This window comes from Grosmannia clavigera, assembly GCF_000143105.1.
Source record: "Grosmannia clavigera kw1407 unplaced genomic scaffold GCSC_173, whole genome shotgun sequence".
Taxonomy (NCBI): Eukaryota; Fungi; Ascomycota; class Sordariomycetes; order Ophiostomatales; family Ophiostomataceae; genus Leptographium; species Leptographium clavigerum.
Window position 1 is genome coordinate 757374 of NW_014040765.1, and position 13138 is coordinate 770511.

The 13138-nt window shown below is 53.4% G+C and overlaps 7 protein-coding genes across 7 annotated transcripts; 3 read left to right on the plus strand and 4 right to left on the minus strand.

Annotated features, from left to right (window-relative positions):
* Positions 1–34: 34 nt before the first annotated feature.
* CMQ_7268 (nb-arc and tpr domain containing protein) lies at positions 35–2839 on the plus strand (the record flags this gene model as incomplete). The annotated part of the gene is made up of 3 exons (XM_014314273.1): positions 35–2286; positions 2345–2536; positions 2599–2839. The coding sequence occupies 3 exons, from the start codon at positions 35–37 to the stop codon at positions 2837–2839; spliced, it is 2685 nt and encodes an 894-aa protein (XP_014169748.1).
* Positions 2840–3403: 564 nt separating this feature from the next.
* On the minus strand, positions 3404–4360 carry CMQ_7395 (uncharacterized protein; the record flags this gene model as incomplete). Its single annotated transcript, XM_014314400.1, has 1 exon — positions 3404–4360. The coding sequence occupies one exon, from the start codon at positions 4358–4360 to the stop codon at positions 3404–3406; it is 957 nt and encodes a 318-aa protein (XP_014169875.1).
* A 382-nt stretch (positions 4361–4742) lies between these two features.
* Positions 4743–5633, plus strand: CMQ_7352 (60S ribosomal protein l23; the record flags this gene model as incomplete). The annotated part of the gene is made up of 4 exons (XM_014314357.1): positions 4743–4767; positions 5084–5136; positions 5195–5487; positions 5546–5633. The coding sequence occupies 4 exons, from the start codon at positions 4743–4745 to the stop codon at positions 5631–5633; spliced, it is 459 nt and encodes a 152-aa protein (XP_014169832.1).
* A 539-nt stretch (positions 5634–6172) lies between these two features.
* On the minus strand, positions 6173–6535 carry CMQ_7457 (mitochondrial import inner membrane translocase subunit tim8; the record flags this gene model as incomplete). The annotated part of the gene is made up of 2 exons (XM_014314462.1): positions 6173–6339; positions 6418–6535. The coding sequence occupies 2 exons, from the start codon at positions 6533–6535 to the stop codon at positions 6173–6175; spliced, it is 285 nt and encodes a 94-aa protein (XP_014169937.1).
* A 443-nt stretch (positions 6536–6978) lies between these two features.
* CMQ_7475 (Mg2+ transporter protein) lies at positions 6979–8922 on the minus strand (the record flags this gene model as incomplete). The annotated part of the gene is made up of 2 exons (XM_014314480.1): positions 6979–7558; positions 7625–8922. The coding sequence occupies 2 exons, from the start codon at positions 8920–8922 to the stop codon at positions 6979–6981; spliced, it is 1878 nt and encodes a 625-aa protein (XP_014169955.1).
* A 1776-nt stretch (positions 8923–10698) lies between these two features.
* Positions 10699–11141, plus strand: CMQ_7143 (microsomal signal peptidase; the record flags this gene model as incomplete). Its single annotated transcript, XM_014314148.1, has 3 exons — positions 10699–10722; positions 10815–10874; positions 10941–11141. The coding sequence occupies 3 exons, from the start codon at positions 10699–10701 to the stop codon at positions 11139–11141; spliced, it is 285 nt and encodes a 94-aa protein (XP_014169623.1).
* Positions 11142–11466: 325 nt separating this feature from the next.
* On the minus strand, positions 11467–12073 carry CMQ_7360 (ubiquitin ligase subunit; the record flags this gene model as incomplete). Its single annotated transcript, XM_014314365.1, has 4 exons — positions 11467–11565; positions 11626–11696; positions 11771–11849; positions 11954–12073. The coding sequence occupies 4 exons, from the start codon at positions 12071–12073 to the stop codon at positions 11467–11469; spliced, it is 369 nt and encodes a 122-aa protein (XP_014169840.1).
* Positions 12074–13138: the final 1065 nt, after the last annotated feature.

A 13138-nucleotide genomic window follows, 5' to 3' on the forward strand; every position in this document is an offset into this window, starting at 1 on the left:
AGATGCTGACTAGAAACAGCTCGTGACGCAAGCCATGGTGAAAATCGACACCAAGGGCGAAACCCTTTTCGGGGCAGATAAAGACCACATGGGCCTATGCGACATAGACGAGGGCGAGCCACTGTACGGTAGAGTGGTCGAGTTCTTCTCTGCCTTTGTCCAGCAGGCACCCAAGGCAGTCGAGGTCGCCCTTCGTCCGGCGGCCGCACAGACGGTCCGATACGCAAACGCAAATTTGAGAACAAGAAGCAGCGTCAGCTCGTTCGCTATGAAGTCGTCGGGACAAAACGAGCCTGCGATCTATACTCCTGAGAGCACGCTGAGCAACGTCACCAGCCAGGCCCCTCTGGACCTAGAGACGGGCGCGGGCGAGATACTGGAGCAGCAGGTACGACTCCCGTTCTCGCACACCGGGTCCGTCACGAGGAACAGAAACTTCTACGGCAGAATAGCCGAACTTGAGGCCATAGACTGTGCGTTTGGCTTGACGCCCCGTCCAGCACAAGAAGAAGACGAAGAGGCAGAGGGTTTTGCCACGCCAAAGACATATGCCCTGAGCGGCATGGCGGGCATTGGAAAGACAGAAATTGCCATCGAGTATCTGTATTCGCGACGCGATCGCTTCGATGCCGTCATCTGGCTCTATGCCGACACGGCGCAGAAGATGGGGGCTCAGTTTTCGGTGCTGGCCAAGGAGCTAAGTCACGTGCCAGTGCCAGACAGCGTGGACGACGTATCGGCGCGAGACATTGTCCGAGGCTGGTTGGCCGCACCAGCAGGTCATCGCAACGAGCACGGCCAGGCAGTGCAGGCGGATGTGGGCACATGGCTTATGGTGCTTGACAATGCGGAGCAGCCGGATGTGCTGTACGAGTGGCTGCCCGACCAGGGACCGGGCTGCATCCTAGTGACGAGCCGGATCCCGTATGTGAAGGAGGGTGCGTACCGGCTGCAGCGCGGCCAGCACCTCGAGCCGTTTGCGCCGTCGGTCGGCGGCCTCATGTTGAGCGAGCTGTCCGGACGAGGGGGGGAGGCGGGCGCGGTCGACGCCAGCAGGCGCATCTCGGACGTGCTGGGCGGCGTGCCACAGGCGCTGTTTCTGATGAGCGCCTGCATTCGGGAGCACCAGCTGACGCTGGCCGACTTTGAGCAGTGGTATGAGCATGATCCCGGCCAGCTGCACGGCTTCCGGGCGTCGATGGCGGGCCCACAAACGGCACACGGATCCACGATCGCGACGGCGTGGGCCATCGAAAAGCTCGGAAAGTCAACCGTAGCGCTGCTCCGGCTGCTCTCCGTGCTGGACCCAGACCGGATCTCGGAATCCATGCTGCGCGGCACCGAGACCGAGCCCGCCAGCGCCGAGCTGGACGTGCTGCCTCCCGACTACCCGCGACAGGCAGCCGGCTATTTTGCCGCCCGGAGCGAGCTTCTGCGCGCGTCGCTGGTCGTGCGGAACATGGCAACAGGCGAGCTGCGCGCACACCGGCTCGTGCTGGACGTGGTCCGCCTCCAGATGGACCACAACATGCTGTATTCTACCTGCGCGGCCGCGGCCGTGCTGCTGTCGAGGGCCTGGCCATACGTCTCGGGCACGGATCCCGACCGCAACCAAGCCTGGCGGGTGCCCGAGGCTGAACGGTATGCACCGCACATCTGCCGGCTGGAGGCGCTCTTGGGCCAGGCTATTCGCGACGGCAGATACAACGGGACCGCCACCATCGGTCGCCTCCTCTGCAGCTATGGATGGCACATGACCGAGCGCGGCGCCCCTGCCCGGACGGAAGCGCTCTCGTCTCTTGCCCAGCGCATTCTCCAAAAGGCCGTGGCCGGTGGCCGAGCCGGTGATGAGGACGAAGACGAGGACGAGGAGCGAACCACACACTGGCTGGGCGAGGCACACCACAACCTGTCGCTCGCGGCTTGCCACACCGGCTCCTCTTCCGGGGCACGAGACGCAGAGATATGGCAGGACATCTTGCGCGGTCGCATCGCCAAGTACGGCCGGCCGGCCGACCAGCTCGCCCTGGCTACAGCACACAACCAGATGGGTATCTGCCTCGCCCGGCAGGACCGGTACGAGGATGCCCTCCGCAGCTTCCAGCTAAGCCTGGCAGGCTTTCGCGCCTGCACGGATCCTCCGCGCTTCAGCGGCACTTTTCCCGCTATATCAATCTCCCTCCTCTGCCTGCTGCTGCGAAGACCCGGCCAGGCCGAGCACTACTTGATGCCCACCCTTCTCGAGCACGAGCGGCATCTCGGCCCGGACGACACCACCACTACAGAGTAGGTACCCGACTCCTCCCAGAGACCGCTCCCGGGCCCGTGCTGACAATGCTCCCAGGTCGGGGCACATCTGGCGTGCCATGGGACACATCCGCAGAGGACAGCACCGTTTTACCGAAGCCCTCCGGTACCACGAGCGCGCGCTCACCAACATTCGCGCAATCGTTGGCGACAAGCACCACTTCTCTGGTGACTCCTTCTACAGCGTTGCCGAGGATCTGATGCAGATAGGCGATCTGCCGGTAGCAATGTACTCAGCAGGATTCCTTGCACCAAGAAATACGCTTACTAATCACTGTCGTTGCCCTGCAGACAGAACCTAGACTGTGCCATCGAGGCGTTCACGGCCGGGCCGCACAGGGACGCGCAAGCCGCTCGCGCGTTATGGACAAAGGGCCGTGCCCTCAGAATGATGGGCAACGAGCAGGACAGCGGACAGCTCTTCCGGGAAGCCATAGAACGGAGACACAAGCTTGTCCCCGGCGACAGGCGTTCGATAAATGAGCTGTCGGACAACGACTGGACGAGTCTGGTCTTCTACTGGTCTCGCTGACGTGCGAGCTTCCAATCGAATCTATGTTGTCGCTGCCGACCCTTGGCTCCCACATGTATTCGATGCGCAAACCGAATATATACGTAGCATAGGAAAAGGGAAGAGCTTAATGCTCGCTGCTAGTACTCAGTTCTGGTGAAAGTGTGAGTCAATTTTTGTGCAAGGATAATGCACAAGCCCAAAATTGTGGCTTCGCGACGAGTAGCAGATACTCGCGAATTGCCGTACATTATAACAGGTTGTACTCCGTAGCTGCTTCGAATTCTTGTGTTGGATTGAGTTATATAAGTTTGGGCGACCTTCTTGGGCATCACACCAAAAAAAAAATTAGAAGTTGCATAGTGCCATCTAATCACACAGCTGCGAATGGTTTTTGCTTTAAAAGGCTTATAGACACGAGGAACACCTCGTGCAGTCAAACATGGTGCTGGTACTAGGGCGAGAGATTCTTGCTCAGCATTCAGCTCTTCTGACCCATACTCTCCAAATGGGCAAGTAATATGAGGGGGTTCGTTATTGGAGCGCCATGGAGAAAGAGATAAGAGTTCTCTCGTACTAACAGCATCAAGTGCCCTGGAGAACGATTGAGAAGTTGTTTCTTGTTGTTCCAGATCGTAATTCTTTCTTGGAAAAGCTCGGAATAGAACTTGGTCTTGGCCTCTTCCTCTTCCAAAGGTAATACACCAGCCTCTGGGAGAGCTTGGATTCCAGCAAGTCGAAGCCGAGAGCGTTCATCATGCGCGTAAGCTTCTCCTCTGTCAGGTAACGCGAGTTCGTAACGCAAGCTTCTGGAAGCACCATGAAAACACTGGGAAACAGCCGACCAATGTCAGCATCCTCCACAATCGCGGATGCTGGTCCTGAAGTTGCGGTCGTTGTCACCACCGTCGAAACCCTTCCGGGCTCGTGCAGGAAATCCAGACAGCGCAAAAGCATGTCGCCACGGTAGTTTTGTTGTGGTACATAGTTGAGCACAAGAGACAGACTGATCACGTCAAACCGCTCAGCATCGGACTGAGGCAGAGGCCGTTGCAAGAAGTCCTGCTGTAGGATTCCGGGGCCCTGGCTGTTTAGGTCAATTCGCTCCATCTGGAAGCAGCCACTGGCCGAGCAGGCATTATCAGGGCTGAGCGCACCGACTTCGAGCATCCGCAATGGAGACTCCAACAAGTAGGCCGGTGGAGCTTTTGGCACTCCTGTCCTGGATTCGCCTACCCCGAGCCATTGCATAAGAACGCGCGAACTATCGCCGCCACGGTCACGACGCTGGCCCTGTAAGCTGGCCTGCTGATACTTTGAGAGACCCCCAAGAGATTCAATCTCGGCCTCCAGGTGTGCTGCCGTCTTCGTGTCGGATAAGGCCAAAGCTTGCTGTCGCCGTTTTTCCAGTTGGTGATGCGTGTTAATGAGTCTTTTGGTTGCCTTGCGCGAGAGTGACTTGGGCTTCCGAGCTGTGGGCGGGCGGCCAGCAGCCAAGCTCTTGGGACGTTGTGACGTCCTCGTCCGAGGTGTTGCACCCATGAGACAGAAATACTGAGCTCAATCCTTCACGACTGAGATAGCCGTCACGTCAAATGAAAAGTCGCTTTCTCGCCTCAGACATATCAAACATGACTAATACAAATACGGAGTACTGGTACCGACAGACACCAAGATCTTTTGTTAAAATTTGCCTGGTCGACACATCGGGTTAGTACATACCAAGTCATCCAACGAGTGTACAGTCATCAAGTCCGACACGTGCACACACTAACAAATATCCAACCCTAAGCGGCCCAAAATCCACTACAGGGAAAATAATCGAAATTCGCCAAAAAAAAATTTGGAATCTAACAATTCTTGACCAAACTTCTCTCGACCACCTCAACTGACCCTCACAACCACCCCAGGCAAATCATTCGAGATGGCACCGAAGGAGATAAAGAAAGGTATATAATTGAAATGACGGGGACCAAACCGTCCTCTTAACGTCGACTCCCGCCATGTGAAATCAACTCCAAACGAAAGCTCTGCATCGGTTCCCCTCCTACCGACTTGTCGCACACGTTTTTTCTGTTGAACTTCAGGTCCTTTGCCGGATATGGAGTGAAAATCGAGAGTCGTCAGAGGCATCGGTTGGAGGGGAGGGAAGGGGAAGGGAGATCGCAAACTATACTGCACTTCCTTCCTCTGCGTCCACAGCAGCAGCAGATTTTGCGAGTTCTGTTCCAAGAGCGATTGCTGATTGCGGTTTGTTGTTCATAGCGTCGAAGGGCACCAAGAAGGCCACTGCTGCCTCCAAGGCCGCCCTCAAGGGTGTACGTTGCCTCTCTACTTCCCACCGTTCGAAAGCTCAAATTGCTAACAACATTGCAGGTGCACGCCCACAAGGCCCAGAAGGCCCGGTACACGACCAGCTTCCACCGTCCCAAGACCCTGCAGCTGTCTCGCGCGCCCAAGTACCCGCGCAAGTCCATCCCCCACGCACCGCGTCTGGACGAGCACAAGGTCATCGTGCACCCGCTCAACACCGAGAGCGCCATGAAGAAGATTGAGGAGAACAACACCCTCGTCTTCATTGTCGACATCAAGGCGAACAAGGCCCAGATCAAGCTGGCCCTGAAGAAGCTGTACGACATTGATGTCGTCAAGATCAACACTCTGATTCGGTAAGAACTCTTTCAGGTCGCTGAGGCTACAAAAGGATGTGCTCTAACAAAACAATAGCCCCGACGGTACCAAGAAGGCATACGCCCGCCTGACGCCCGATGTCGATGCTCTCGACATTGCTGCTACCAAGCTGGCGCTTGTGTAAGCACTTTTTCGTCTCAAAGTAATAAAAATGAAAAATGAACTTGAAAAATGGGTGGAAACCTGGAGAGTGTTTTCCCGCGTTATTTTCGGCGTGAGCGTTTGTCGGATGGATAAAAGGGACCCGGTACGGAATGTGAAAGTTTATAAACGCTTTCTCTTTGTTCAAAGATTTTAAACCACGCCTGAGAATATGGCTCTAAGAGGGTTTTTGTTGTCGATACCAAAATAAAGAACCAACTGCCTCTTCCTCTCACATCCATGTCCCCAATGTGATGTCCGTTCAACAATGTCTTGGCGCTATAATATTGTAAATTGATATGTATTTATTTGTATTTATAGGTGAGTTGGATACCGCTTTGTCTATGCTGGTGTTATCTCCCACCACTCATGTACCAGCCTTAGCAGTCCGGTTTTTGTTGGTAAGAACCCATAGCCGTCTACTACACTGCCGTTACTCGTATATACCATGTCCCCGTACGCAAGCCAGCGCCAGCGAGCGTCGCCGCTCGAACCGTCCGGTTGCCTCCATAGGATCGCCGATTATGGGCGGCGCATGCTCGCCAGGTGCTTCGCCGTCATAATGTTCATGTCCAGAAACCGGTCCACGCAATTGGCTAGACATGCCTCTTCGCCCTTTTCTAGGGTTTTGCTCCTGATCGTGCTAGTGACACATTTCTTCCAGCACATCTCCGTAAGAGAATGGGTTTCTAGAAGCGTCAGATATGGTAACAGAAACAAGATCAATTGAAGCTGAAGTACGCAGACAACAAAGGTATGTTACTTACGAGATTGCACCCTAGTTCGCTGCTGCTCGTTGGCGATGAATTGGCGCAGCTCCGTCTTGTCTTTGTCAGAGAGACGGTCGAGGTTGCTCTGGTCGAGAGTTACTGGTGAGGCGTCCATTTTGATCTCCTGAATTGCGTCTTCTTATGCCAACCAAAATTCTTGTCCGCTGTTGTAACTTTTGTGGCCGCTTGGTGGTTTGTCGACCGGACGAGTTAAAAAATTGACGACATCTTCTTATCTTATCAGCACGAGACTCGGGAACGTATGCAAAAGGAGTGAGCCTTACATATTACGAAGTAGTAAGACCGAGTATAACACAAGTTAGACAGCATGAAGTCCAAATCTAATGTCTTCTTTTTATCTAATAGCTAGTCATCGGCCAAAGGGGAAAGCTTATACATGGTCCTTATTCTCCACCGCCATATTAATCTGTTACATTACGAGACATAGCCAAACAGCCAGCCTCTTAAGAAACCCATCCGACTGATATATGAAAAATCCGAATCACGAGTATGCCAATAGGAGAAGAAAAACGCGTAGTAACAGAAGACAAGAGTTGCTTAGATATATCTCATACGTCGCGCCACAACCAGGGAAACGATACAGAATCCAACCAGAGACACAACAATAGTAGTAAAGGCGTGAAGGTTTTCAACTTTGTTGAATGGGACCGCGACGTTCATACCAAACAGGCCAGTAACAACATTCAGGGGAACAATGATGGACGCAATGAAGGTGATCTTGCTGAGAACCCGGTTGGTGTTTGTGCCCTGCGAAATGCTGTCGATGGATAGCTGAGCAAGGTAGTTGCTATGGGTGCGGGACAGCATCTTCTCGCAGTGCATCAAGTTGTTCATCATCGTGACGACGTGGTCTTGGATGTCACCCAGGTACATGCCGATGTCCATGCGTGGCGTCACGTTGTAATTCTCATTGCAGCGCTTCGTAAAGCCACGCAGAACATCAGCCTTGCCACCGAGCAGCCGCATCAAGCCCATGACGTTCTTGCGGGTGTTGCCAATCTTCCGAAGAAAGTCGTGCATGTCGTCTGTTCGCGCAACGAACACCTCATCTTCAAGTCTCTCAGTTTGCATCTCAGTTTCGTGAATGGTGGGAGCAAATGAATCCACAATGTCGTCGCTAGAAGCCAATGTCAGTAGATGCACTCGGTCAAAACAACGGGGCAGTTGATATGGACAGTCTTACATCAAAGCGTAACAAATCCAGTCGCTGCTCAACGCAACGTAATCCTTCAGCAGGGCGATACGGGTCCGCACCTTCGACGCGTGCGTGTTGGGTGCAAAGCTGAAGCTGAGAGTGCCCTCACGGAAGACGACGACGTACGTATGGAAAGGCTCATACTCTATCTCGCCATCTTCATCCTTGACAATGTTGAAAGACCGGAAGCTCGCGAAGTAGTAAGAAGGGAAGATCTCAATCTTCTCGCGCGTTTCCTGTTGGGTGATATCCTCACTGGTGAGGGGGTGGATGCCAAAAGCACGACAAATGGCTCGCGCCTCGTCCTCGGTCGGACTGTTGACGTTTAACCACCAGACCCCGTCACTTTCACCCTCTGGGAAGGTGAACAGGCCACGGACGGACTCTCCGGGAAGCACAAGGTCTGAAAAGTCCGCGGCATGGATGGTAGACTCCCAGGCTGAGGAGAAAAAGCTGAACCGGTTTGGGTCGACATGTTGGACCGGCTTTGCAGGCAGCTGGTGTTCTGCCTTGATGGCAGCTTGCTCCTTCTCATACTCGATGGTGGATCCGGCTGTGGCACCAACAAAGTCGCCGTCGGAGGTGACCATCGGCGGAGGATTCATCGAATCAGTTGCAGAAATCTGGGGCCGGAGGTCGGGAAAAGTGCGGGCTTCCAGGTCCCGACGAGCCTCCTCACGTTCTTCCCTTTCTTCTTGCATGAATGATTCGAGATAGGCATAGTCGATGCGGAGCTGGTCACGCCGATGCTCGTCGGAAACGGGAAAGCAGACGTCCTCCTCTGCAGAGTTGGTAGACGCCATACTAGACGCATCATTGTCCACGGTATGAGCGCGGCTGCGAAGGCTGCGGCGGCTTGCAACCGAAGCCACCCTCTGAAGGTGAGGTGGTTCAACATTATCGTCTTTCTCGGGCTTCTGCTCAGAGAAGGACATGTCACGCTCCCGGCGACGAGCCTCCGCAAAAGCCTTAACAGAGTTTGGCGGAGATTCCGTGCGCACAGTTCCAGAGGTAAGACGGCGAGAGCCGATGGCCTCATGTAAGTCCTCTGGGGCATCACCGTCATCCACGGCCTCTTCAAAGTCACGAACACGTACGCCGGCCTGGTGATCAGAGGAAAGGCGAGTTCCATGCTCCATATGCTGTCCATATAGAGAGTCGAAGGTGCCGCGGCGAGGCCGCTCAGTTCGCTGTGTGGTTGGCAGCCGGTTGCGGTGGTCGTCCAGCTCCGGGACAGGGGTGTCATACCCAGTATCCATGCCGGTTTCTTCTTCGTGGTCCGACATATTGTTGCTTGCGCGAACCGGAAATCGACGATCTAATTATAGGGTGCTTATGGAAAGTAGTATCGGGCTTCCACAATCGTATTTTCATTAAAGTTGATCAGAATAAGAGGTTGATCAGCTCTCTTACTCCGAAACAGAGCCCTGGATTTCACTAAGGAGAAGCCATTCACGTAGGAGATGTGCCGGCGGACAGCGGCATGCGGCGTTTCGCCGCAATGGTCAGGGATATTTCGTTTCCCCTGTTTCGTCCGATGTGCGTGTGGATCAACACAGCAATGTAGGAGACGAGAATATGAAAGCGATAAGTGAGGAGTTGAGTAGTATCAGCCAAAGGCAGGTGAGGAAGCCGGTAGAGTTATGGAGGCTTCTTGTCCACTCCGCTGTAGGCCCAGAACTTTGGGCCGAGGAGTGAACGGAACAGGGTGAGTCGAGCCGCGTTACGTCCCGCCAACTTTGCGATTTGTGTGGAATCCAGCGGGAAAGGGGTAGGGTCGTTCCGGGACGGCGTTGGAGCGGGACTCTTCGTCAGCGATGGGGTTCGGCGCACTTTGAGAGTCGAAGGTTGTCGTCGTGGATGGGGAGATGAAGGATGGAGAAGGGAGGACACAAATAGCCGTAAGGTAGCCAGGGAGAATGTATATATAGATCGTTAATCTGTCGATATGGGATGAGCGAGTCAAAGGCACCGGCTGTAAGGCAGCTGGCTTCGAGGATATATAGAGCGGTTGCTTTGGTTTAAGCTGAGTCCCAAGATAAATCGTTTGAAAAGGAGTCGCAAGGAGATCTGTGGGTGAGATAGAACTAATGCGCGAGATTAATTATTCTTCGCATCGGAGGAGTAAAAGAGATAGTCGAAGGCGTTTTGCGTGGTATGCGAAAGCCAAGGCTAAGAGGGTTGGGAGAAAAGAATTGTACTCTGACGGCGAAGGAACTGAGAGGCTTTTATTTTTCTTTGTTTCCGCTTATGTACTCCGTAGGTGAGAAAATCTTGTGATGGGGGGCGGGTAAGGGCCCCGCCCCAAGTATTTTGGGCCTTTCTCCCTCTTTCAGGTGCCTTCAATGTTCCATGTCCCTACTCCGTATAGGAAAAGCGGTCCTATGTTGGCCACTATTTCCCCTGCCTGTCATGCTATCTTTTAAATAACAAATTTGATCCTCTACCCCGTATTCTAAGTACGTCGTAAGCACAATGGAACTACGGAGTACTCCGTCCTCCTATAGATTACTTTGGCATAATGCCCGTGGCAAAGAAGAGGCAACCCATTCGCTGACCTGGCTATACAATGAGTATCTTACTCCGTACAAACACGGAATCATCATAAACTGTCGGGGGAAACCCCGAGCGACTGTATCGAGACATAGGTGTATTAATCGACAGTCGGCAGCGTCGAGAACGATATGGCATTCAGTGGTAACAACTACGTCGTAAAGACATGCAGATTAGTATCTGCTGCAGGTTCTCTTACTTATCACAGTCTTGGCATCAGCCGCAAGGTGTCAGGGGTGACACAGTGGGTGGGTATAAGGAGCGAGTATCCTTAGGTATCTGTGCTGCAGTTAGACACACAAAGATACATCGACAACGCGGTCACGTGTACGTGTAATGATATGTGTCTTCCGCGGCTTAGCTCTCTACTGTCAGAACGCACCAACTATGTACAGCTCATGCCACGAAGCTCTCTAAGCTACTTTAGACTACCCTGTTCGCAGTTCCCCTCTGCGAATACAGACTCTACGACTACATATTAGAAGAATCAAAAGAGAACGTGTTTCATCATGGCAGACCAACTGCTCGACCGGGTACGAGGATGGGTTGTTCGAGGGACAAATCGTGAGTTAGCGACCGGCCTACACTCTTGTAATTGACACTGACTGATACTGCCATCACACAGGACTTTGAGGGCCAAAGATTGTGCGATTCGCTGGCCACGATCCTCCTCTCTGCCGTGGCCGTAAGATATCCCCCCCCCCCCACCAAGTTACCGACCAGATAACTGACTATGAGGCGAGCTTGACAGGCCATCGCTTTCCTTGTCGGCTACGTTCTGCAGGACATCAAACTGTCTTTGTTTATCGCTCTCGGCGGCACCGCTCTGACATTCCTCGTTGTCCTTCCGGCTTGGCCTTTCTTCAACAAAAACCCCGTGAAGTGGCTACCTGCCGGAGGGCAGCCCAGCAACATCAGCATACCCCAAACAGTGGTCCTCGACGAGAAATGAGTACGGCACACGATACAACACCAATACATCGCGAGGAAGTTGGAGCTGAAGCGTGACAAGAAAGTCAGGAAGCTTATAGCAAGATAAGAAAATGGGTTCGTCATCATTGTCTGTTTGTCCACGCCTGGGACATGTGTATGAACGTTTCCCAAATAACAGGCAAACTTCATAAAGTTCGTCGCTCTCCTTTGATAGGAAACCTGTCTTGTCACTTCTGGAACCGAGCATGACTGCACAAAGCGTTGCTGTAGCGGTTGTGAACTTTGCTTGATTTCATTCTTGCCGGTGTCCCAAACCGCCGCGTCCACCCTCGAGTGCGTGACTTCTAACGACCATACTTCTGGAACTCCCAATCGCGGTTGTCAAGAGGGCACACCTGGCGTGCCTTGAGCCACCTCGAGATGCAGTGGAAGTGGAAGGCGTGCTATAATTACAGTAAGCGACGACAGCCAGTGCGATAGGTCACAAACAAGGGAAAACTCACGTTACAAATGCCCCAGGCAACAGTGCATTCTTCGCTCGTGGCCGAAGACTGATTTGCTTGACATTCTATGCCTGTGATAGTGTGAAAAAGCCTCGTCAGTTACTGTATGCAAAACATGTGTTAAAACAAGAGGCGGTCGACTTACATAAGTCCATGATGTGATTTCTGCAGATGGCGCAGTTATCAACGACAATGTCCCATGCCCACAAGGCAACGGCGTTCCACTATGAGTTTCCATGCCTTGTCAGCTCCGGCGCAGCGTGCGCTCCAGCAACCAGTCTGTCCGGCCGAGAGGCAAACAAAGTTATTGTATACTGAACTGGCGCACCTTTTTTACTTCGAATCGTTTCCTGAGCTCCACAGCCTTTCCAGCATCAGCCGAAGAGACAGTCTTTTTCTTGACGATGGTCTCAGAGGGTGGAGCATCAGCCATATCAACGTCGGCCATCTTGTCGACTGGGTATCTCGGTTTTTTTTCGTAGGCCAGGCCGGAAAGGGCGAAAGAGTAAGCAGAGGCAACTGGTCTCAAAGTTGTGGTTAGCCTTGTAAGGATAGATGTGGGTGATCGAAAGCGATGGTGTGCAGCACTCGGATCCATGAACCTGCCCGTTGAGGACCCATGGCTAGCAAGAAGCATAAGGGAAGACAACTAGACGCCGCGGCAAATGGGAGCCAGCTCCTTTGATGTGGCAGCGTAATTACCTCTTTCTTCGCAAAAAGACCCGGTTTTGGAGCCTTGATATGCAGGATGATCGGAGCTGAGATATGGCTGGTGGGATGGAGGTCTGTCGAGGCAAACGAGCTTGATACTGCTCGTCTGGCTGTGAGAATATGAATGGACCGCCAGAAACGGAGAGCCCCGCCATACGTTTCGCCCTTGACTAAGAAACCATCAGGCACCCCATCTCTCGCTCGTTAGCGGCTGCGCCTCCACCCAGACAAAGGAAGGTGCGTCACTGCGAGTGGCTCCACGGCAACAGACAAACCCACCGTCCGCCTGCCTCTCCTCCCGCCTTGCCTGCCTTGCCTGTTTGCTTTGCCGCCCGACATTATCCTCGCTTCTCCCTCCACTTTGCCTCCCACTTTCTCTCTCTTCTTCACATTCGCATTCAAATACAACATCTGAACGGCGCCCTCTCTGATCTTCTTGTCCCCCATCTCGCGTCACAAGAGAATCTGCCCCTTCTAGTATTCAATTCCCTACCACAATATGTGCAACGCACCCACCCTATTTTCCACAACCCAGCAGAGTTCCCTTCCATCACCCAACTTGCCACATCGTCGCGCCTGGTCATCATCAACAACAACACCAACGGTATTACCACTGTGTGCGGCGAGCTAGGGTTTTCAACGTCCAGGACCTTATTTCTTTCTTGGGTTTCCGCCTCATCTCTTCAAAGCCAGCAGGCTGGGCCGACCTACACAATTGAAGCAGTCCTTATGCTTCCGGGCAGTGCATCCTACCCAATTAAACAGCATATGATCGCCCAGATCGCTCCGATCTCTAGCAACC